At 34.2% G+C, this 25,611-nt stretch overlaps 1 protein-coding gene across 3 annotated transcripts in view; it reads left to right on the top strand.

The window, feature by feature from the left end:
- Positions 1 to 287: 287 nt before the first annotated feature.
- Positions 288 to 25,611, top strand: part of LOC149791333 (methionine synthase reductase-like) — a 47,892-nt gene continuing 22,568 nt past the window's right edge. Inside the window, exons 1-8 of one of the 3 annotated variants that reach the window (XM_089969867.1) lie at positions 288 to 398; positions 4,285 to 4,440; positions 11,633 to 11,783; positions 12,660 to 12,777; positions 16,973 to 17,918; positions 20,740 to 20,841; positions 22,386 to 22,529; positions 25,073 to 25,158. In XM_089969867.1, the coding sequence (XP_089825993.1) occupies positions 4,294 to 4,440; positions 11,633 to 11,783; positions 12,660 to 12,777; positions 16,973 to 17,918; positions 20,740 to 20,841; positions 22,386 to 22,529; positions 25,073 to 25,158 (1,694 nt within the window). In that variant the 5' untranslated portion in view covers positions 288 to 398; positions 4,285 to 4,293. Of the gene's footprint in view, positions 399 to 553; positions 629 to 4,284; positions 4,441 to 11,632; positions 11,784 to 12,659; positions 12,778 to 16,972; positions 17,919 to 20,739; positions 20,842 to 22,385; positions 22,530 to 25,072; positions 25,159 to 25,611 lie in introns of those variants that run through there. The other 2 variants (XM_089969868.1, XM_089969869.1) reach the window with 2 other exon arrangements.

Genomic DNA, 25,611 nt, shown 5'->3' with positions numbered 1-25,611 from the left:
TGAGACCAAATCTGAAGAACCTTGTTTATTATGACATTTTAAATACTGAACACAATTTCGTTCTAAACGACTGCTATGTTTATTTGATAGTAAATTTATTAGTTTTAACTCTCCGTACTGTAATATTTGTAGTAGGATACTTTTCTTGAGACTCATTGTTCAGTAAAGTACCCTATTTAACTTTTAGTAACTACCATAGCGTGGAAGTAAAAAAAATATTGACGAAAGCCATATTAAAAAGTAAAAGGAATCAAATTTTCGCTTACCAGTCTTGGGCGTACCCTTCGTATATAGAGCCGAGAATTTCCGAATGTGTCGTTTTCTGATGAAATAGTTTACACGCAATAAGCTGCACTAAATTAAAATCGTATTTTAGTCATTGTTTACTGGCTGAAAAAGTAAGTATGTAAAACTTTTAGCAATATGTTATGAATGAGATTATTGTTAAGGTTTCACAAAAGCGGTTAAATGATTATTATTATTATTTGGAACAATAATGTTACAGTTGGTTTTAGAGACACTTATTTTCGATTTATGATGTCACTTACTTTCGGACGGACACAAGTAAAGTTCGTAAATATGGGTCTCTTCTTTCTTGATACGTTTATTTTGGAATCGCTTATTTCTGGTATGTACATCTGGTTAAAAATCAACTGAGTAAACTATCTTCCTACATTTTCTTTATTTAAGTGGTCAGTACCATAATATTATGGCGTAATTTTCTTGCATTATTGCAAACTATCATCAGTTTGATAAAATGGGGAGTGATTCTGCTTTGTGTTTAAGATCTAGGCGATAGATGGTAAAGGGAAAGTTGATCTTTGATAAATTTTCTATTGATTTCACACTTGTCATATTCCCAGAAGAATTTTTTTTTGAGACTCAAAAAGTGCGTTCTGAGTTCCCTAGGGGAGGTCTGTTAATTGGAGGTTTTACAGGTAATACAGCGGTAATATACACTACTGTCTAGCATGGGTGTTGATGTATTATCAATACAAATGAACTGTGCAAACACAAAGCATGTTCTTATTGTCTTGCAATCAGTCAATTTCATGGCTAAAATCAACCTGAATAGCACAGGTCAATTAATAGTTAGTACTATAACAAGCTTAAGACAGTGAATAATAATAAAGAGTATTAATCTGAATTTTCAATTCATCGTGTCAAATATGTTGCCACCATTCACAAACTTTTGTCATTAAACTTTAATACAGATGGCTTAAACTTCAAGGCAATAATATCTTATAAATTTTGTTCTTCAGCATGCATCTAGCATCTCTTTGATTTACCTATATTTGCTTGTTCCTCAGATGCAGGAGGTTGTGGGTTAGAACCCATTTTGAGTAATACCAAAAACTTATAAAAATGGTACTAACAGCTGCCTTGCTAGTTGCTCAGGATTAAGAGGTTAGTGTTTAGGACTGGTCATTCTGGTCTGAGGATAATGTGACTAGGTGGGACATCATGCTACAGGCATCATAGCGATATGACTGAAAATTGTTAAAGCTATGTTAAAAATCCAAACACACACACACTCATGAACTTTATCTCAGCCAATTAACACAATAGGCTCACGCACTACAGTTTTCAAAGTACTTTAAACATGACACTAGCTAATATCAGACAGTTAAGTAGCATGTGGAATGGTGATTTATACATCGTCTCTTTGCCTATAATTGCTGCTGTTTTAAGTGGCCAAAGGATAGTTTTACATCATCTCTAATCCGGACTGTTTACAATCTATTCATGCCACATGTTATGGGCATATACTGAAGTCATGTTTTGTTTTTTGTTTTTTTGATTTTTTTTAAAGATAACTAAAAATGAGGTTTTTCGAAACATGACCAAGTCAAGGGGGTTGTTGGTAAAAAGTGTCATATTTTTAGCATGATATTCTGTGTTATGGCAAGTATGTTGATCCATTATTTTCTTATTTATTTCCAGAGAAGTAAAAATTGTTGAGTGAGTTTGTTATTAACATATTAGATAAAACATTTCATAGTAACAAACCTATTGATATTAACTACTGACAGATGATGCAGTGGTCTATATAGAATGGAAATAGTCAATAGAATGAAATTGGTCATTATAATGGAAATATTCAATGCCATGAGATGAGAGAACCTGCAAGAGAAATGAGAATAAATGTGGATATTATTTGCTTCAAATTTATTTTTTAGTCTAACAAATATGCATTATTTTTTGTTGGAAGTATATTTGGTATCGTTACTTAATTACCATGCAATGTAATCCAAGTACAAACACCAGTCAGAATCCATTATAGTGCTTAGTTTCTGCTATTTTAAAGTCACGTGACCAAGATACGTAGTGTAATGACCAAAGTGTGACCAAAATTCACAGTGTAGTGACCAAAGTGTTTTGATAAACCTTAATGCAATAGGCCACATTGAAACCATGTCAAAAGGTACCTGAGATAAATATAAATAAAGGGTCCAACTTGAGTCAAAAGCATGACAAAACTGCCTGAAATGTATAATTTGTGGGTAGCAGGTTCTAGACCAGACAATTGATGTGTATTTATTATGTGTTTGTTAATTAAATTATTGCTATTTATTATTGACATAAATATTTCATTAAGAAGTTGTCTTTTGTGCTCTTAAATATAAATGATAACACTCAGGTTTTGTTTCAAGGCTGCTAGATAAGCAAGTTTGTTTTAAAATAAGGCCAAAGCTAAGGTCAAGGCCAAGTGAACCTTATGAACAGATGTGACTACAGAAGTTAATGAAACCCTATTTACAGGGTATTTTCATTTTAAAAAATAAAGTTAAAATAGATCATTTCATCATACTTTGACTTAATATGCTTTGTTCAGAATTGTCTGTAATCCATGCAGAAATTTTTATTTTGGTTTAAGGATTTTCTTACTTGTATTTTTTAACCTCTTGGAAGAATCTAAATAATAGATAAAAATCCATTAGCTCGAAGGTAATATGTTTTCTTCATTATAATATGCAGACTCGTATCACCTTCACAGATTGCCCGTTATATATGTATATAGACACACACACAGATAGTCCCTTATATACATGTGTGTGTGTTTGTGATTTGGATTTTTAACATAGCTTTAACAATTTTTCAGTCATATCGCTACAATGTCTGTAGAGTGACAGTTTATAGTGCTGTCTAGCACTGGGGCATCATGCCACAGACATGTAGCATGATGTCCCACCCAGTCACATTATCCTGACACCAGGCTGACCAGTCCTAACACTAACCTCTTAATGCTGAGTGCCAAGTGAGGTAGCTGTTAGTACCATTTTTGGAAGTCGTTGGTATGACTTGGCCAGGGATCGAACCCACGACCTCCTGCATCCGAAGCAGATGCTGTAACCACTAGGCCACCGGAGCGGTCCCTTATATATGTATAGAGATACACCTTCATAGATTGTCCCTTATATATGTATATAGATACACATTGTCCCTTATATATGTATATAGATACACAGATTGTCCCTTATATATGTATATAGATACACAGATTGTCCCTTATATATGTATATAGATACACACACAGATTGTCCCTTATATATGTATATAGATGCACAGATTGTCCCTTATATATGTATACAGATGCATAGATTGTCCCTTATATATGTATATAGATACACAGATTTTCCCTTATATATGTATATAGATACACAGATTGTCCCTTATATATGTATATAGATGCACAGTATGTTTATCTATCATATTTTAGAACAGAACATTTGTGGTGGGGTTTACAAAAATACATTTTCTGAATATAGAAGGAATTTATTGAAGCAGACTAGGGCTTGCAAATACTTTGTACACCTTTTGCTAATTCATTTGAATTTTTTATGTGAGTTTTAGGAACACGATCCTTAATGCAGTTTCCTAGATTAGACATTGCTTTATCGGGACCAAATCGAGGCATGTCTATTTAAGAAAAGTTCAGTAATATTAAAGTAGTTCCTGTAAAAGAATTAATTATGATACAGGGAGTTGATAAAGATACAAGAACAAAAATTGGACGTTAAAATGAAACCTGGTTGATGTAGATGTAAATGAGCACTAGCAACCTAATGGCACTTTTTTATTGACCCATGTCAGTTGATGGAATAAATAAAATCATATTACATAAGAATGTGCATTAAAAAAGTTACCCAGAGAAGGTAATATGATGGGTATATGTGGTTTGACGGTACAAAAAACATTGTATAGTTATATTGCAAACAGTATGGTAAGGCTTTGGAAATAGGTGCAGGCTACACATTTTTAAGAACCTCATTTCCTCATCAGCAGGTTATCATGCCTGGAGACACTAAAAACCGTTTTCTCCTGCTGTATGGGTCACAGACTGGACAGGCACAGGCCATTGCAGAAGAAATTGCAGAGAAGGCTGAGCAACATGGGTTACATGCTGACATTCACTGTCTCAGCCAGACTGAGAAAAAGGTAATGGAATAAAAAAATTGCAATGACACAGACATGATTTTTCTCTGTTTTAAAGCAGAATTCCACTTTTCTCCTGACTTGAATCAGATTTTTCTTTATATAGTCCATTTTTTATATATCATTGCTGATCTGGTATTTTAGAAACAGTCTGTCTGCTCCCATTCCACAACAACCCTTGTAAATTATTTGTTCCATATATTAGTTAGCACATGACCCTCGTAAAGAGTATTCTGATTGGTCAAAGGTTTAAATTCATCCAATGAACCTTCGTGTAATGGAAACTGATGGCAATGGAAAGAAGAAGCATTCTTGCAAAACATGGCATCCCATGTTGTTGAGAAAGACCATGACATGAAAAGTTTAGATAAAGGTTTAAAAAACTTAAGGAAATGGGAATGGCTGGAGCGAAAAGTTGACAGAAATTTAGAAGGTCAGTTTATAAGAAAACTGAACGCTAGAGGACTGGCATTTTGTGACCACTGCAAAAAAATCTGGATTATGGTAATCGCAGTTGGAAGAGTTTGGAACAGCACCCACAAAAGAAGCTGCATACAGAAAATTGAAGCTCAGAAGGCATCAGGAAAAAGTGCAGTTAATTACTATAAGAAGAAAGATTTCTTGCATGAGAGAACAGATGTAGCCCTCTGTCAGAATATGTGCACTGCATGTCGCCAATACAAGCAACCAGCTTGAAAGGAAAAAGGCTGTCATTGAGAAGGAAAAGAAACGATTGCACATTAGCCAAGAAAGTCAGTGGCAACAAAATGGAAGGCTAAGAACTCTTTGCCAAAATCACAAAAAAGAGCTCGACTGGCATATCAACATGTTGTGTCCATTGGAGAAAAAGACAAGTGAATGTATGGGATTTTTTGTATATAATTGATGTACTTAGGTGTTTATTTTAACAGATTTGTTATGAAAATAGAGAAGTATAACATGTTTGCTGCAAAAATTGACAAATGATTGTGACTTAATTACGATGTGAACACTGACATGCACATGAAATAACTTCAGCATCAACAGTATTGGAGAACATATTCATGTGACAATAAATATTTTGAATTTATTGAAGTCAAGTTGAACATTTTAGTTAAGTTTATTAGTTTTTCAAATGATTATTATGGTTTATTTTATAATCATAAGTTGCACCAGGAACAGTTTTTTATGAGTGTAAAAGGTCCCCAGGACCCCCAGATCATGGGTGCTGCCTCGTGAGACCCCATTGAGGGAGGACCCCCAAGCCTCCCTTAAACTTTTTTCAGCTTTTTTTATGGAAGACTAAAATCATGTCTGAATAACAAACAAAACAGGGAATGTGGAGAATATTAACAAATCAAATGCATGACTTTCATGTAATTATTGAACAATTTCTCACCACGGCTGATTTGTCAGCCAACACTATATTTTACATGAATTTCCATGAAATCCCTTCATATTTTTATCACTATATTTTACTCTGTATTTATGACATCCATATACTTCTGTTGGAGAAAATGCCAGTTTACATACAAACTACTTTAATTTAAAAAGAGATAAAGAAATAAATTGAATGATTCATCGTCATTGATGTACTCAGTACAACAGAGAAAGGCATATGGATTATAATTGCTAAAATGATTAATAAAAATGCTAAATTGTGCATTCAGGAACATAAAATTGGTATTTAATTGGTTATCATTGTTAATATTTTTTAATGATCCCCTGTAAAAGGCTTCTGTTTTCTCTCAATTAATTTCTATTGCTCTTTAAAATTCCAGTAATTCTGAATAAAAAATTAGTGAGTATTGTTAAAGCAAACATTGTTGATCCAATTACTAGGTAACAGGTAACATATTCATGACACCTTACTATATTATACTACTAATGCTTCAGAAGAAGTTAAAACAGCCTACTCACCCTAAAGTCTCATGGTTTCGATCTTGCTTTTACAATTTATATTGACTTCAACAAAATGGCAAATTTGCCCTAGTTTACCTGTATCATTTGAGGGACTGGGGAGCATGTATCTTTTGGTTCATCAATTTTAATAGGATTTCAGAAGTGATGGTGAAATACCATGGTGATTGTGAAAAACAGGGTACTACCTAGAAATCTGAGTGAAAATGAATAAAAAACGTGAGGGGGAAAAAAACTGGAATATTTTCATGAAAGAGCGAGTTTTCACAATTACAGCATATACTCCCTTACAAAATCAAGTCCAACAGCATACAACATGTACCCATATCTGCTGTCACATATTATGCATGCAGATCATGACCTATGTTGTTTTTCTACAGTGTATTCCTAAGAAACTGCATATACCTAAATCTGTCAGAGCTTTATGCAATGGCAGATCAGGGTCTGTGCAGTTTGCAGTTGAATGCAAGTTATAAGTGGCAAGAGAATTTATAACTAAATATCTTCAACTACTTTATCCTAATAAATATTACAAATAAATTTCATGCACTGTCTATGTGCCACGTCTTGTCCCATTTAAATTCATTAATTGGTTTGCATAAAAGCAATGCAGACTTAAAAAAAAAAAGTTGAATAAAAGGAACAGCAGCATTACAGTTTGTTTTGCTTTATTTGAATGAAACTTGTAAATTAGTTTTCATCATTATTACCTTCTCTTCAACTTCCTTTTTGTTTTGCTGTTGAGAAATATATACATTCATATCCATTCTGAGCTGTATAGTGTTTTAGAGTTTTCACTTACATGATCCCTTAATGGTTGTGTGATTCATTTGTGTAATTGTTTTATGAGCATTTTATCCAGACTGGAACCATGCACTGCATCTTATATATAGCCCTATTAGCAGGCTGGTTACCTATATTAACTTTGAGCATCATGAAATTGACCATAATACTAATACATGTAATAGTTCTTCTACCATTGGTCTGATAAGTCTTCTCCCAAACCTGTCCTGATACTAATGGATGGTTTGGGTCTCATCTCACCTAATCTAAAAAAGAAGCAATTGATGCATACAAATCTGTCTGCAACAGATCGGTGTACATTTGATATGCTTACCAGCATTTGTTGTGGTCTTGAGTTATGGTCAGTTGAAGGGGTCTTTTGGTGATATGTGAAAAATATTTTGAGATCAAATTCAGATGCGGCATTTGCTATTTGCTCATTTGAAAGTTTCGCATATTGTGCTTGCAGGTCTGGGTCCTTGCAGTTTGTTAGGAGTGATCAGTAGAGGAAACAACATAGACTATGATCTACTGGTACATTATGTGATGGCAGATCCAGGTTTATATTGTTTTCAAATTGACTCAACTTATAATTCACTATATATGGTAGCTTGCCAAGGTCACATTGTACAGGTGAGGCTTTCATATGGAGATCTCTTTACGCATGTGTGAAGGGTTTAGACGTAAACCAACAATAAGATAAACCCTTTTATTTAAACATGCATCAGTTCCTCAAATATAAATATTGATGGGAAAATTTATCTTGAACAGAAACAAAAGAACATAGAACAAACAAAATAGCCTAAATCCTATAAAAATAGTTCATCATTTTTAAAATATCACATGCATGGGAGATCATTTTATCATCACATGCATCTGGGATCAGTTTAACATGTGCATGGGAGATCTGTTGAACATATCACATGCTTGGGTAATCAGTTTAAGATATCATATGCAGGGGAGATAAGTTTAACATATTCCATGTATGGTAGATCAGTTTAATATCTAAATGGGAGATCAGTTTAACATATCACATACATGGGAGACCAATATAAACAGTAAACAAAATATCCCAGCAAATATTACAGTGACATAGACATATATTCATGAGTACCTGTCATTGCAGAATTATCAGAAAAGATGTTAATGGAATGATCTTAGGGTATGTGGATAAAACTACATTAAAATAGAGATAACACACACACATACACACACACACGCTTTCTCACATACCCATGTTAGCCGAGCCTAAGACTCAAACACATGCAGACATAGATGGTATGGCAGTGATCCAGAATGGTGAGTGCTTTGCACCACTTGGCTGCTTGAGACAATGATAAAGCAAGTAATTTGTTGTGTAATCATGGGTGTCATCTTAAAGTGTTACTGATTGAGAGTTTTATGTTGTAACCTCTCTCTCTCTCTCATAAAATATAATAATAAAAGGATGAGCTCTCTATTTTTTTTTTACTTATACAATACACAAATATACTTGACTCAAATTCACCCTTGTACTAACTACTAATCTGCATGAATTTTGCCAATTTGTAACAGATATTTTAACTGTAGATCCAGGTAAGTAGCAACATTAAATGTCCTTTTTTCATACAGTTTTCTGTAATTATGGAATATAATAAAGAGATTGCTCTTTTTATGTTCAGATTATGCTTTCAAAGTATATAAATGTTGGCAAATAAGATGATCTGATTTCTTCCCTTCAGATGGTACTTTTAAGATACTGAATGAAATTTGTATTATGGTACTGGATAGCAACAATGTTTTACATGGAAATATTCATACAAAAACATCACTTTCCTCTTTCCAAAAACACATAATTAAATGTATTTTGCAAACATAAACTAATTCTTTTGGAATGGAATAAATATTTGAAATAAAATTAATGAGAAAAAGATCAGTCGCATTTTGGTGGGTAGAGTTGGGGCCTTTAATTCAATGAAAGCTCCATTAATACATGGCATTCTTGTGGTTAGGGTTGAGGCCTTTAATTCAGTGAAAGCTCCATTAATACATGGCATTTTTGTGGGTAGGGTTGAGGCCTTTAATTCAATGAAATCTCCATTAATACATGGCATTTTTGTGGGTAGGGTTGGGGCCTTTAATTCAATGAAATCTCCATTAATACATGGCATTCTTGTGGTTAGGGTTGAGGCCTTTAATTCAGTGAAAGCTCCATTAACTCATTCAGCCCCAGAGGGTTTTGTCGTTTTTGCCTGAAATGTGCGTAGGAAAGACATTTGGGATGCTATTTCTGAATACATCATAATACAGCGGAGTTCCTGGTAGGATCACATCAGTTTGATTGAAAAGTGAAGACATGTATAGGTACAGTGACAAATTGACATTTTGAAACTGAGTTAGACATATAGTGACAAATTGTCTAATGTTTCCTGTTCATTCAGATAGACCAACAGGACAAACTTTGTTAAGTTCAGTTTGAGAAATATTGACAAATAGAGAAAATGATGAAATATTGACAAATACTGCAATATTGACAAATAGAGAAAATGATGAAATATTGACAAATATAGAAAATGATGAAATATTGACAGATAGAGAAAATGATGAAATATTGACAAATAGAGAAAAATGATGAAATATTGACAAATAGAGAAAATGATGAAATATTGACAAATACTGCAATATTGACAAATAGAGAAAATGATGAAATATTGACAAATATAGAAAATGATGAAATATTGACAAATAGAGAAAAATGATGAAATATTGACAAATATAGAAAATGATGAAATATTGACAAATAGAGAAAATGATGAAATATTGACAAATAGAGAAAAATGATGAAATATTGACAAATAGAGAAAATGATGAAATATTGACAAATAGAGAAAATGATGAAATATTGACAAATAGAGAAAAATGATGAAATATTGACAAATAGAGAAAATGATGAAATATTGACAAATAGAAAAAAATGATGAGATATTGACAGAGAAAATGATGAAATATTGACAAATAGAGAAAATGATGAAATATTGACAAATAGAGAAAATGATGAAATATTGACAAATAGAGAAAATGATGAAATATTGACAAAAAACTCAGATAAAAATATTTGAAAAACTGACCAGTTTGTAAAAAATTAAATTAGTTACTAATTGACATGTTTAAAATTTGGGGAAATAGACAATAAGAAATGTAACATTTTTTAAAAAATTCATTGAGATAGGCAAAGATTAATAAACGGACAGTTTTAAAATTCAATGACAAATTGACAGATTTGAAAATTCAGTTTTCATTGACAAACAATGATAAATTCACACAATTTTAAATTCAGTCAAATGATGACAAGCTAAAAAAAATTAAGATTTAAACTTTTAAGAACATAGATAAGGATTGTCAGAATTATACATGTGATATTCAGTGACATAGACAAACTGACTAATTGACAAAGCTTAAGAATGTACTTAAACAGTGACAACATTACCAAATTTTACAATTACATAAGATAGACAAACAACATTTTTTAACAGGTTGTAATAAATTGAATGAGATAGACAACCAGTGACCAAATAGCACATTTTAAAAATTCAGTGACATTGACTACCTTTGACCAATTGGCACATTTTAAAAATTCAGTGACATTGACTACGAGTAACCAATTGGCACATTTTAAAAATTCAGTGACATTGACTACCGGTGACCAATTGGCACATTTTAAAAATTCAGAGATTGACTACCGGTGACCAATTGGCACATTTTAAAAATTCAGTGACTGGTGACTAATTGGCACATTTTAAAAATTCAGAGAGATTGATTACCAGTGACTAATTGGCACATTTTAAAAATTCAGAGAGATTGACTACCAGTAACCAGTTGGCACATTTTAAAAATTCAGTGATATTGACTTCCAGTGACTAATTGGCACATTTTAAAAATTCAGTCAGATTGATCAATGACTAATTGGCACATTTTAAAAATTCAATGAGACTGATCACCAGTGACTAATTGGCACATTTTAAAAATTCAATGAGATTGATCAATGACTAATTGGCATATTTTAAAAATTCAATGAGATTGATCACCAGTGACTAATTGGCACATTTTAAAAATTCAATGAGATTGATCACCAGTGACTAATAGGCACATTTTAAAAATTCAATAAGATTGGCTACCTGTGCCTAATTGGCACATTTTAAAAATTCAATGAGATAAACAGTCTATGACGAACTGAAAACTTTTAAAAGTGAATATGAAAGAGAAACAGAAGTTGCATCACCTCTTGGTACCATGAGATTTGCAGAAAGTAGATTTCCAGTATCTCTCAGAATGTGAACAGAAAAACAAGATGAATTAGATAACTACTGTGTATGTAACATGAGTAATAGATAAAAAGTTATGAAGTGTTGCAGTGTTGCAGTGTTTCACATGCCCATTTGGCTTTGCATTCTGAGGTAACTTTTTGTGCCTTGGACAAGTTTTGATGATCAGACACAAAGCTCAGCTTTACATGATTCCTTCTGTCACATTTCAGTTTTACATTGAGAGAGAAAGGTGCATTGTCTTGGTGATATCAACCACTGGTGATGGAGATACTCCTGAGACAGCACAGAAATTCTGGAGACGACTTAAAAAGAAGACCTTACCGGCAGACTATCTGTCTCATCTTCACTATGCAGTGTTAGGTACATGAATTAGTCTCACCATTCTTGAAATAGTACAGTGACTAAAATATGAGATTAAACTTGCATGAATCTGCATTATTGCTTAATAGAGAAGTCAGGATTTAAGGCTTGAGTTTTGATCACATGTGAATGGCGTTAATGATATTAATGTTCCCATATCATCATTTTTATAAGTAATGTCTAATAATAGTTAAAGGCATTAAAAACGATGTCATAACGTCATGTAAAGAAACGGCATAATGAAAAAGGCATCCAGCTGTATTTCAGAGTCATTGTACTATACTGTCATTTGATTAAATAAAATCTGAATTTTGCATCATCCAGTAAATAGAACCATGCACATTTGCTGATTTCATATTTGTGAAACTTGTCAGATTAATTTGCAAATGATAAAAATTATATGACTGCTTTCAGAAATTTCATTTGCAGTAAGCACTTGTGTACGAGTCAGTGTGCATATCCCCATAATTGCATGATAGAGATTCCAAACATTAGGGAATGAGTTTGTATCAAGATATACAAATATTTACATTTTTTATAATGTGGTCATCTGATTTTATTTTACCAAACCCCCTAATAGTGTAATGAATTGAATCTGCAATACATTCATATGCCTCAGTCATTATGCCTTATGCATTTTCAAAGTAAATGAGCTCCAGAAGTTTCATTAAAGAGTTACTTGTTATAATAATAATTACCAAATTTAAGTGAAATAAAATGCTTGATAGGTAACATGAAACCTAGGCTGGATGAAAATGATCCACCACAGAGTACTTGGCATCATTAATGTATATATTAAGCACTAGATGTTCACTGGACTTGTATATATGGGGAATGTTGTTTAATTCTTCAATCCATTTTTCTGCTATTCTGCAGGCCTAGGAGACTCAAATTACACCAGCTTCTGTAACTGTTCAAAGAGTTTTGACACTAGACTAAAGGAACTTGGAGCCAAATGGTTCTACCCAGCGGGCTGGGCAGATGATGCTGTGGGGTTAGTGGTGTCATTTGTTTTGGTGGAAAGTACATTAGTTTTGCTATAGTGAACCTCATTTATATTAAGTGTCATCAAACAAAAGCACCTTTATTGATCCAAATGATATATGGATTTATTTAAAATGTTTAGTTTTAACAAATATCTTGATAAAATGAATCATCACTGTTGCCCTAAAATTCAAGTAACTAATGCACTATTATCTTTGTCTTGCCTGCTATGCTGAGACAGGACATGGGTATTACCTATGTAATGACACTTATTTTTATTTTATTAAATGTTGCCAGCATACTGAATAATTGGCATAAACATTAAACTCTGTTTCTTTCCATTCATTTATTTTCTAGTCATGAAATTGTATGCATGTCTCAGTAATAATAAGTTCTATTACATGTTGCCAGAAATCACAATGGTAAACATATCATGTTTCACTGATAAGCTTCTTTGAAAAAAAGTTATCCAGTTACTGGGATACTATGTTTACAAAGATAAGCTTAACACATTAGTTATTTCTTCATAAAAAAAGCTGATCACATTAAAATTAGGAATTACTTGCTACCACTTCTTTATCTAGCCCTCCCTGAAAGAAGAAAAAATGTCTTTCCATCTCTTTACCTTATAGACAGGAAGTAATTCTTGCAGTTATCTTCCCTTGTTCCACGTTGGTGGCTAATGTTATCCCTGATGTAATCAGTCTAAACGTTTGGTTGCAACTGTGAACAATGCGTCCAAGAATCCATTACAATTTCGATTAATTTTTTGACCATCATTTATTTGAAGTAGTATAGCAAGTCAAACGTTGTTATACTTTATATATACAACATCTGCATTTTTCTCCAGTGAAATTATTCATACTTTTGCAATTTATTACTGGTCATTATTGTCCATGTGATATTGATTGGTAATTATCTATTTTCAGTGGTGTAATTATATTCTGCTGTTAATTTTTGTTTTATTATGTGCTTCTTTGGTTGTCTCAGGTTAGCCTATTTCAGCAATTTGTATATTTGTTGTATGCATTTTTTTGTTCTTTATATCACTATAGAGAAGTCAGTCAAGTGCAAGAAGTACAGATATTTTAAGTTGTGGATGACAGTTATGTTATATGTCAGGCCTGCTCAAAATAACTCTCTTTACACACATGGTGTATGAGCAATATCGATGGAAGACATTTAGTTCATTGTCTTCAATAAGCATTATGCAGCAAACCCTGTCCTGTAGAATGTCTGAGCATGTTGGATGAAACTAGGACGAATTTTAACACAAATTGGCAGCTCACTGGACACAAGTCTCATGCCCGCATGCATGAAATTAGAAACATTAAAGCAGGGAAATTGGTATTACCTTTCAGTTATGCTGGTTGGACCAGCCTGCAAGTTATTGTCCTGTCGACTGTCCAGCAGTCCAGACAATCATTGTACAGTTTTGGTGGTCATCTCAGACTGGCAAGCCAGCTGACCAACATCTTGAGACAGTTCCAGAAGCAATGTCATCCCATGCACTGCAGTCCACCCTGGCTAGCCAGACAACCTGCTAGGACCACTCATATCCATGATAGTTCATGGCAAACTGGCATCACATTTGGAGCCATCTATCTTGGCCCAACCAACTGTGATGGATCAGCATTTCACAGCTGCACCACACTCCATGCTGGATATGAATTGGCCAATGCTGTTAGCACATCCGACTAGTAGAATTGTGTTTACACAAAATGATGGTTTGGCAGAGCATTCATGGGAACAGTCCCCCAGTCAACGAATGGGGTGACATAGATATGCCTGTACGTTCTGACCCAACCATGGAAAGGACAGAATTTACTTTTAAGATCACACTTGAAGAAATATACAGAATTTTGCCACCATTGAAATGCCCTGCTCTACTGAAAGTCAGTCCTGTTTATAAAGTCAAGGCCTTGATGAATGTGGGCGATGATGATGGACATTTATCCTAAAAAATCTTTACAGTGAGTCAGTTTCCTGCAACTTTCTCACCACAATGGTACAAATCTCATACTGACATTTATTGTTCATACATACCTTGACCCGACAAAGATAATACTGCCTTAACAGGGGCCCGAGTGGCCGAGTGGTCTAAAGCACTCTCCGTTACGGATCACTGCCATCTCACCTCTGTCTGCGTGGGTTCGAGTCTAGGATTCGGCTAACATGGGTATGTGAGAAAGCTTGCCAGTAGCTTCTTGTGGGTCGGTGGTTCTTCCCGGGGTTTTGCTGGGTTCTTCCTCCACCATTAATACTGGCCGCCATACATAGCCTATCGTGTGCTGAAATATGGCGTTAAACCCCACAACAACAACAACTGCCTTAACTATATCTGCTGCACTCTGTTGTAAAGTGGACAGACAAGTTTAAGTCATGCTGACAGATAGTCAGTTTGGCCTATTAAACACAATATGGCAAATCAATGACCTCTGGACTTAATAATGAAAACATGCACTCTTGCTGTCTTCTTCTCTGAAATCACATGATTCAGCGGCCCTATGCTCCTTCCCTTTCAGTTCTCCCCTTCAGTTTGGAGGACAGATTGAGAGGTGAGAAAGCAGGTTGCACAGCAGTTACTCCTTCAGTTTGGAGGACAGATTGAGAGGTGAGAAAGCAGGTTACACAGCAGTTACCCCTTCAGCTTGGAGGACAGATTGAGAGGTGAGAAAGCAGGTTGCACAGCAGTTACCCCTTCAGTTTGGAGGGCAGATTGAGAGGTGAGAAAGCAGGTTGCACAGCAGTTACCCCTTCAGTTTGGAGGACAGATTGAGAGGTGAGAAAGCAGGTTACACAGCAGTTACCCCTTCAGTTTGGAGGACAGATTGAGAGGTGAGAAAGCAGGTTGCACAGCAGTTACCCCTTCAGTTTGGAGGACAGATTGAGAGGTGAGAAAGCAGGTTGCACAGCAGTTACTCCTTCAGTTTGGAGGACAGATTGAGAGGTGAGAAAGCAGGTTGCACAGCAGTTACCCCTTCAGTTTGGAGGACAGATTGAGAGGTGAGAAAGCTTCTCCTTCATGCATGGCTCTAGTCAGGGATGCCCTGCACGAAAAGAGTTTGGTACTTTGATTGTGGAGAGGATTGTAACATCTAGACAGCCCTCCACTTCAAAGGCATACAATGGGTAGTGGCATGTTTCAATGACTGGTGTCGCATTAATGACATCACACCACTCTCGTCCATTTATGAACTGGCTAAATTCTTTTTCCCTTTAAAGAAAAGATATACTTCCGCCACTTTCAAGGGATACGATTCCATGATCTCAAACACATTCATACATGATGGAAGAGATGATATTGGACATAATTAGGACCCTTCTGACTTGTCCAATTTTGACACATCCAGACTGCTGATCTTCTTCCCAAAAATGGAACCTCTCCATATATTCTTGATACGACTTAATGTTTCAAAGCTTGACACCCTTGTATTTCACCTCGCTGAAGTAGTTATCGTAGAAGATATGTTTCCTGATAGCATTAGCTTTGTTTTGCAGAAGTTATCTTGGCAGTAGCTTTCTATGGGTTGATGGTTCTTTCCAGATTTTTCCTGCACCAGATATAAAGGTTGCTATCCATTACCCATAATGTGCTGAAAAATTGTGTTACACCTATAATAGCAACAGTGCGCCTGTTAGCTACATGCTTTGTACTTAGGTCTGAACTATGTGCAGTATTGTTCAATTGCCTCATTATACTAATAATCCAAGTTTCCTTTCAAAGAATAGGTTGATGTTGCTAGGCAACCAGCAAATAACAATCCACTCTCTCTCTCTCTCTCTCTCTCAATGGATCCATCGAGAGGTGAAGATGCAGGACCTGGTACGCACCTTCAGGGGGTTATTATATCAACATACTCTAAACTTTCACAGATCAGGATGGAATGATGGAAGGATGTTTTTCATCTTTCTGGGAAGGCTGGATTCAAAGGTAGCAGAGGTAATTCCTAATGTTAATGTGATCGGGTAATTATTTTCAGAAAAAAACATAATTTACTAACAATATTTATTTTTCTCTCACCAACTCATATACCCAACAAATATCTTCCCCTTTTCCCTGTTAGATGTGTATTGAGGGACAAAACAATCTTATAATGGTACTGTGCTGAATGGATGGATAAAAAATTAGGTTGCAGTATCAATAGCACTTGATTTTGTCAAAGTATTGTACTTTTTCTGAAAACATTTCCCATGTTTTTCAGCTTGGAGTTGGTTGTGGAGCCTTGGATAGATGGACTTTGGGACAGTCTTAGAAAACAACTTGGACTGGTTACTTCAAGCTTGAATTGCTCCCTGCTAGAAGCAATGACAAATGAAGACAAAGTCCGTTCATCTGAATCTGAGGAAAGTAATGATATAAAAAATGGAGTCCTTTCAGATGCTGATATGAACTTGAAAGATTCAGTCAGAAAGTGTGATAATTCCCAGCCTGACAAAACTGCTGAATCAGTTCTTAGTCACTTAAAAGAAAATGGGTACAATAAGACGTTGCTTGCACAAAATGGTCTTAAGGACAGCAAAACCTTTAAGATTAATCTTAATACAAATTCCAGTGATAATTCAACAGATAAAATCGATGAAAAATTTATCACAGACAGTAGGAATACAGAGACTTCCTACTCAAGAGAATCAAATGTTGAATCAGTTGTCGGACAAGGATTAAAATATCAGAACCAAAGTAACACTGGAAATTCAAAAATAGGACAGATGATTATTGATGGAAACAAAGACATCAGTAATGAAGTAGTGACTGATATATGTGAACCAGCCAAAGACCAGTGTATCAGTGAACCTAATTTATATAGTAAGAAGACATCGGTAATACTAAATGTCGATCAAAGTGATTCTTATGCAGCATCAAGTGCATATTCTTGCAACCAACCAGTGCCAAATATTTCAGCTGTAGATATTACCAATTCTGCCAGAAGAGATGCCACAGTTGCCTCCACCACTTCTTCAATTGATAATATCCTTGCCAAGATGGAACACATGACGCTGATGGATGAGGGAGACAATTCAGATATTCCACCATTGTGTTCAACCCCTTGCTTAGGTAGCCCTTCTCCTGTTCTTGCAAATACAAATCTAACCATTCCTGCCTTGTCTCCAAAATTTCTGAAGCTGGATTACACCTCGGAGACTGAGATGGTAATATGGCATAATCTAAATGCAGAAATTTATACAGATTTCTTTCCTACAGATTGTGGTATTTATTTCTTGTGATTGTTTATGACTATGCAATTTTAAAATTATTTGATTTGTTTTCAGAGATTAAAAGCTTGCATTTTCTGACCAGCTTACATAATCTAAACCTTGAAAAATTTCCCATTTCTCAGCATCAGGACAGCAATGACATGATATTTATTCAGGTTAAAATTATGGATTTTGTGAAGTAAACAGAGTTCCATTTAATAGACATCCTGCCATATTATACACCTGATTTTTTCTCTGGGATATACAGAAACCTTAAACTGTAGGCCTAGTGTGCTTCTTATCATGTTAACATCAAGATAAAAACCTTTTCCTAAACTCATGTTTTCCAGAAAAAGATGAAAAGCTGTCTTTCATGTTTATTTTATATGTAGACAAAAGGGAAAAAACTCTTCCAAATGATCTCCCTTTTTAAGCTTTTGCTGCACCCCAGTCAATATTGAACAGCAACACATCCTGAGACCTGACAAGATCATCTTTAATTTTATATATTAACCAAGAAGTGGGGTACACTTTCTTACCTAAGGCTTCTGCAAGGTTTTGGTTACATTAATTGTGAATTTTCTGTGATATTTATACATATTCTTTGCAGTTTATGTACTTCATTGTTCTGATCTGGTAAGTCGCAGAAGGTATTGTGGATATTTGTTGTTTGTATGTATCAATTACAAATGTTGGTTGAAGTTTTCACTCATATTTACAGTGAGCACAGTTATAGATTTTATTGGCAATTTGGTGTGTTTATTTCCTTCTTTTGACAAAAGGTTATTTGTTTGGCAGCACACAAGTATCAGGTACAAGCAATTTAAAATCATTTAGGACAGTCATCTTTAGTTCAGGTCTTATGAGTCAGTGGACCTCATAATGCAACTGAGCTTTGTGCCAAAAATAGATTGCTGACATTTGGCAATCAAAGAATCATCATTTGTTTCATCTCTTTGATAGACACATTAAGAGCAGAGGCAATGCAAGACCCTGTCTGTACCCTCAATCACTGCTTAAAGTATACAGATGCAAGTAATGGTACATGTATATGACTCTTTCTTTTGGTGATGGCCATGAAGCGTGATATCACTCCTAAAGCCATATCTGTGTGGCTGAAGTGGGTTGTAGTCTCAGCATACTCACAAATCTCAAGCAATCACAGTTGCCTCATGAGGGTTACAGCTCATGAAATTAAAGTAATCTCTGTGAGCCTCTCTTTTAAATAGGTTGTTGTGATCCAAGATAGAAACTGCAGGCTGGTATGCAGAGTCATTTTTCTTGTGTTTTTAAATTACCATCTGACCCAGTTAAAGCCAGCACAACCTCTTAGCATCGCTGGATTTACCACTGAAGTTTTTTCAGCAAGAAGAGTTCTATAATTATCTTCATGACTGAATATATGGGTCACAGATAATGTGACTAGTGGCTATGTTGCTTTCAAGTTAGGAGAGCAGGTTATCATTTGCATAGGGAATCCAGCCTTTTTATTTCCTAGAAGGACACTCAAGATATAGGTTGGATGCTTTGCATTCCCTCTTCCTCTTACTTGTTGCCTAACATTAATGTGATTGGATAATGTATTTGAATTTGATGGGAAAAGCAACTTTTTAAGTAGATTATGTTTCTTCAGGAATACTTTCTTGATCACATTACTTAAAAATCCTCTCACCCTGCCATGCGAGCATCCTCTTTGGCATTTGGCTCAGCCTAAAAACTAGTGACACCTGGTGGTCGGAAGGGAAGGTAATGAGCAGGAGTTATTGCCCTTTGTCTACATTCTATAGATGGGGAAACCCTATGCTTGTTTTTGTTTTTATAGTAGGGATGGATTTGGATGGTAGGAGGTTTAAATTAATAATGTTAATATGATCAGGTATATATTCTTGATGAAACTTAATTTACTTAAAATTTGCTATTTCAGCAGTCTTGAAAAATCCTTTTCTAGTTGGACAATTAAAATATATTATTTCTTGTCCTGAAGAAACCTTTACTCAAGCAGCTGTTCTTGAAAAATAAAAGATTTAGTTAAAAGCTTATAAATGATTATATGAAAGGTTGCTTTCTAGAGCTTTTTATTTGACCCATTTAATACCATTTGTTAGTAAATACAAATTAAGATCAGTCTTCTATACCTCTGGTGAACATTTATTGTTATTGAAAAGTGTGAGTGAAGCGCTACAGTAAAAGTCATACAGGTCATGTAGGCATTCGTAATCAGTTATTTCAGTAATGGTTGTCTTATGTTTGAATTTGATTAAAAATATCTTTAAATGGTATTCACTTTATTTAGATTGTCATATGTCCATTGGAAGATTAATTATTATTTACATGCCATAACAAATACAGCAAAATCAGTGTCAAACTATGTTTTAGATGAGGTCTACCAATATGTGTGATCCAGTACAAATTAGATTGAATATTGGGTGTTTTGATGTCATAATGAAAGCAGGAGATTGAAAACAAATTTGTACTATTCGTATGATTGACAAAACAGTCTTTTCTTGACCCATTTCAGTAACTGGCTACCACTGTAAAAGTCCTATTTTGATCAATAATTTTTCTCTATTAAAATACATGTTGACATTTTCAGTGTTCAAGATTTAGTAGGCTTTGGTTAAACAGTATTAGTATTAAAGTTTAGAACAGCAATTAAAATTTAATTTGAGTAAAAATGCCTACATGCTGCTATTTATCTTTATTGTCTATCACTAGTACTTATAGAGACCTGTATAAATTCTGAGAAATCTGTAATTTTTATTTTCCTATATGGCAGCTATTTGTGTCATCCCCCGGAAGCTGTTGCCTGACTGACAAATGGAGGTTTATCACAGATTTGCCAAAGGCCATGCAACACTCATCCAGGTGTTCATCTGTGGTCAGTATTAAGTGTTAAATATTTCTGAAATTTTGGCATTAAAAATCTTGAATTTGAGGATTTGATGGCATGACTAGTTGTTTTGAAGTTTGACATTTGCAACATGTTAGCAGAATGTGTGAAATAGATCTGGTCAGTCTCGTTGAAAGAAATTTTTTAAATTATTACATTGTAATCTTTGAGATGCAAAAGAATTCAAAAATAAAAATCCACAGATGGAAATTATATTAACATTTATGACCAGTGACTTCATCATTTTTTATCAAACTGGAATTCCAGCATGCATCAAACATTACAGCAATCAAAGGAAACATTTTTGAGAGCTGCTTCCCTCATCAAACACAATTTTTGAGAGACTAGAGATACATTAGATTCTGAATCAATATATATAGTTGATAAATGCAAAGAATGGAAGTTAAAGGTAATTTGGTGTATAGTATCAAAAAAGTAGATGAAGTAATTTCAGAAAAGCTCTGATTGGGTGTACTCCTGTATTTTCATCTTTGTAAGGTGCGTATATGTGTGTTTCACAGTAAGATCACAATTTTAACACTAGGTGGAGTTAAAAGCAGGACACAAAACAGGATTAAGCTATGTTTATTGTTTATTTTCTTAATATCAAATGATGAGCCTCAGAGGTACAGAAAATGTACAAGGTAAATAAAATATCATAAATAATTTGTGGTTCCAATCAGATTTTGTGTGTCATAAGTTAGATTGTTCTTCTGTTGCAAAAAAAATTCAGTTATTACAGGAAATAGTTTCACATATTGTCCCATGATCAGAGTTTTTGAGAGACTAGAGATACAGAGTTTGAAACAGAGTTTGAATTGATACAGGATTTACTATATTTGTGACAGTGGAAACATAATTAACATTCTTGAATCTTGAGATGCAAGAATGTATGCCCTAACATATTTGGAAAACTTCCTGCATAAATTGTAAAATGATGGACTTTATATGTCCCTTTATTTCACAGAGTTTCATGACTTGTTAAGTATGGTAGTCTTTCTGACAACCCATCTTGGATTTGATTATGATAACATTATTTTTGACCCAAAAACAATATTTTACATTTCACTGAGCTGTCAGAATGTTACATTTCACTGAGCACATATAACATATTACATTTCACTGACCACGTAGCATATTGCATTTCATTGACCACATAACATATTATGTTTCACTTCACACATATAACATATTAGATTTCACTGGGTATATAATATATTACATTTTGATTGAATAGATAGCATGTTAAATTTGACTGAGCATATAGCATTTTACTTTTGAGTGAGCATATAGCATGTTACATTTGACTGAGCAATTAGTATATTACATTAGACTGATTAGAATGCATGTTAAGTTTGACTGTGGAGATCAGATTATATTTGACTTACCAGATATTACATTTGATTGTGCAGATAGCTTGTTACATTTGACTGAAAAATAAAATCAGTAAAATATTAAATGATATATTAAATATCAAACAAAGCCTTCTCATATGAATTGTGATTGATTAAATTAAAAATATTTAATTTCAGAAAGTCTTAGAATTGCCTTTCCAAAATGGCAGTAACTTCCCATCTGCTGCCACTCGAGTTGTCATGGCAATGATATCAAAAGTGAAAGTCCTAACATCAGAAACAGCTGTGAAAAAGACCCTGTGTATCACTCTTAATTTACAGGTAATTTTTAATTTAATGTAACAAAACCATAACCTGTGTTACTGTTTGATATACAGAATGTTATAATTGTCCCATTGTAATTTCAGCTCAATGTGTCAGAAATTTCTTTAACCAAAGCAGCATGTTAGATTCGTAGGTATGTTTGCATTTAGGTATTTGCCGGCCTATAAGACAATGCTTTTTGACCAGAAAATCTTAGCTTCGTCTTATACTCCAAATCAACTTATATATGGATTTTGTCATCCAAATAGCTTTATCATATGTCAGATAATTTTTCGTATAGAACAAATTCTTCAAAAGTACAAATAAAATTTGTAAAAACATATTTCATTTTGGGAAATAGATCGTGTATGAAAAAATATAGGACTCCACATTGAGGATTTGAAACAATTACATGATCATCAGTATTAAAATTAACTTATATCGGATGTAATTGTGCTAAAGCAGCATGCATTAGTAATATATGTTGTTTGTAATATACATTGTTTAAATTTGATACGGGCGCAATAGAATTGAAAAGTTAGAAGATGAATTGACATGACAGACAGATATTGCATCACAATTTTCTTACTGCACCTCATGATAAAATAAAAATTATGCCCCATTATGAGAGAGAGAGATATGTATTTACGATTGTACGGTAATCTTTTATTGTTCACTTACTTGATGACTGTGATCATACTCATGTACAAAAGTGCAGTACCATATTCAGTTATCAATTAATACGACTAGGTAAGCAATTCCTTCTTAGTTTTAGTTATCACTTCCATTGTTCACAAATCACATGGCTTTTGTAGTGGTATGTAGATGCTAATTAAATATGCTACAGCTGTAGTCAGGTTTTCCAGAGTTAGCACCAGTTTGAGGTCAAGATTTGGCAGACCAGATCAGATTAGTGAGGCTACCAATAGGGAAATGAGGCTAACCATGGGTATTATGAATATGGTACCATGTAATGAAAGGAAATGCCAGGTGTTACTTGTAAATTTCTCAACCAGTGACATCTTTTGAACTTGCAGATAAGACTGACAGCAATTTAAAGTAACATATAGCATGAGCAAAGATCAAAAGCAATTGCCATCTAAGTACAGGAAGAGTATTTGCACTTGAAAAAAATAATTTTATTTGTTGGGAATGGAGAGGTCATTATACTTGCAAACAAAATTTGACATCATGTGAAATGGTCATTTTTGGGATTTAACATAGTAAATGGAGTCTATATGGATATACCTATTGTGAATATTCAAAGCCTGAAGGAGTATGGTATGTATTTTCATAGTTTACATTTACTATTTAATTTATTAATTTTTTCTCTTTGACAATAGCTCCAGCTAAATAGGGGCAGTAAGGTGAAGAAATAAACCCACAAAGACCTCGAATATCTCTCTCTCTCTCTCTCTCATATATATATGTCAGGCCATATTTTTTTAAATCATGAGTGCAAGAAGAAAAATGTGAGGGAATAAATATGCATCTCTCTCTGTATATCTCTCACCCCCCCAAAAATGTGGAAATAGCATTTTAGCATCAGTGATGCAATTTCCCTATTGCTGGTAATCTGAAATAGCATACATTGATACTTTTAATATTTATGAAACTGGAAGTTAATATAGTTTAATTCCACACAGCATTGTGAATTTTATCCTATCTGTAACTCAATAAATTTTCAGGTCAGCATCATTATATGTCGATAAAAGTACATAACACATTTAAAATAGCTTGTGTGAAATGAGTTAGGTATTTTTAGTTACATTTATTGATCCAGAACAGAAAGATTACTGAGTTACAGAGAGGATAAAATTCGCATTGCTGTGAGGAACAAAGTGAAAAAGTCAAAGCCAAGGTATTGATCTGGCCTCATCTTATACTCAGCATCGATAGATATGGATGAAGGATGGAAAATTTGCCAAATTGGCTCATTCGACTTATACTCCGCATCGTCTTATAGGCCAGCAAATACAGTAGTTGTCATTATTTAGTGCAGATAATTGAATCTAAAACAAAGTTGAAAGCTAATACATGTATTTCATTGCTGAGCTACAGGATAGGTGTTTATACCATCATTCCTTATTCACTACAATAAATCATAGCAACTTAAAACTAAACCAAATTCGGATTGATCTGATATACCGTAAGTTCACTTTTTTGTTGGAAATAAATTTCCATGGATTTTGTGGTTGCTTTAAGAGACTTCTCTAGAAACAAAACAAACCCTTCCAAAATCCTTGAATTTAAATATTGACAATTTTTTTTTACAAAAAATACATTGTTTTACTGAGTCTACCTTAGAATGTCAGCACAGCATTTAGTTTGGCATCCATATATGTCTTTGTCTGTTTGTATGTAAGTCCATCAATATCTGAAACTTAACCTCATGTTTTTTATGTGGTCTGAGAATCATGTTATTTGTATGTAGATACATTGTGATGTGTCCACTATCATTTTATCAAAGCTTGGGGACACCATGTAGGCCGTGTCTAGCTTCTTGGTCGTTACATTTTTCAAAGCATACCAAGTTACATTCCGTTGATTCATACTTTCAGGATGAAGGTTTTGTATATCAGCCTGGTGACTCTTTTTCTATCATCTGTCCAAACCCTGCCCAGGAAGTCCAAGATTTGCTGAAGAGGTAATATAACCCATCAACAAAATAACATGCAGTAAATTTTCCCCAGAGCAGACACTGATTGGATTAAAACGTTTGTAACAAGGTGGACAGAATACAGAGGTTTGTTGAGTGTTAGTATGACCTTATGTGACAAAAGTAACTGGTGAGTCTGCAGTGAAATGTGGCGAATCAGCAGACAAATCTGGGTTACTGTGGGGCTAGTTTCCCCTATTTTGTGTTGGAGAGAGGGGTTGTGTGAGATTTCACGGTGGTTGTTATCTGTGTAACAATTGTATTCTTCCTCATGTACAAGGGCACTACTATATTCCATTATCAATTGAGACCTCTAAATAGTTCATTCTTTAAGTACAGTATTCATTGTCACAGGAATCACGTGGCTATGCAGTATTATTTACATGATATTTAAATATGCCTAGAGCTTTGGCCAGGTTATTCCAGTTGACACCTGTTTGA

Source organism: Sinohyriopsis cumingii, chromosome 9, assembly GCF_028554795.1.
Source record: "Sinohyriopsis cumingii isolate HCF-2022 chromosome 9, ASM2855479v2, whole genome shotgun sequence".
Classification (NCBI taxonomy): domain Eukaryota; kingdom Metazoa; phylum Mollusca; class Bivalvia; order Unionida; family Unionidae; genus Sinohyriopsis; species Sinohyriopsis cumingii.
The sequence above is the reverse complement of the archived record's forward strand: the minus strand, read 5'-3'. Positions and strand labels throughout refer to the sequence as shown.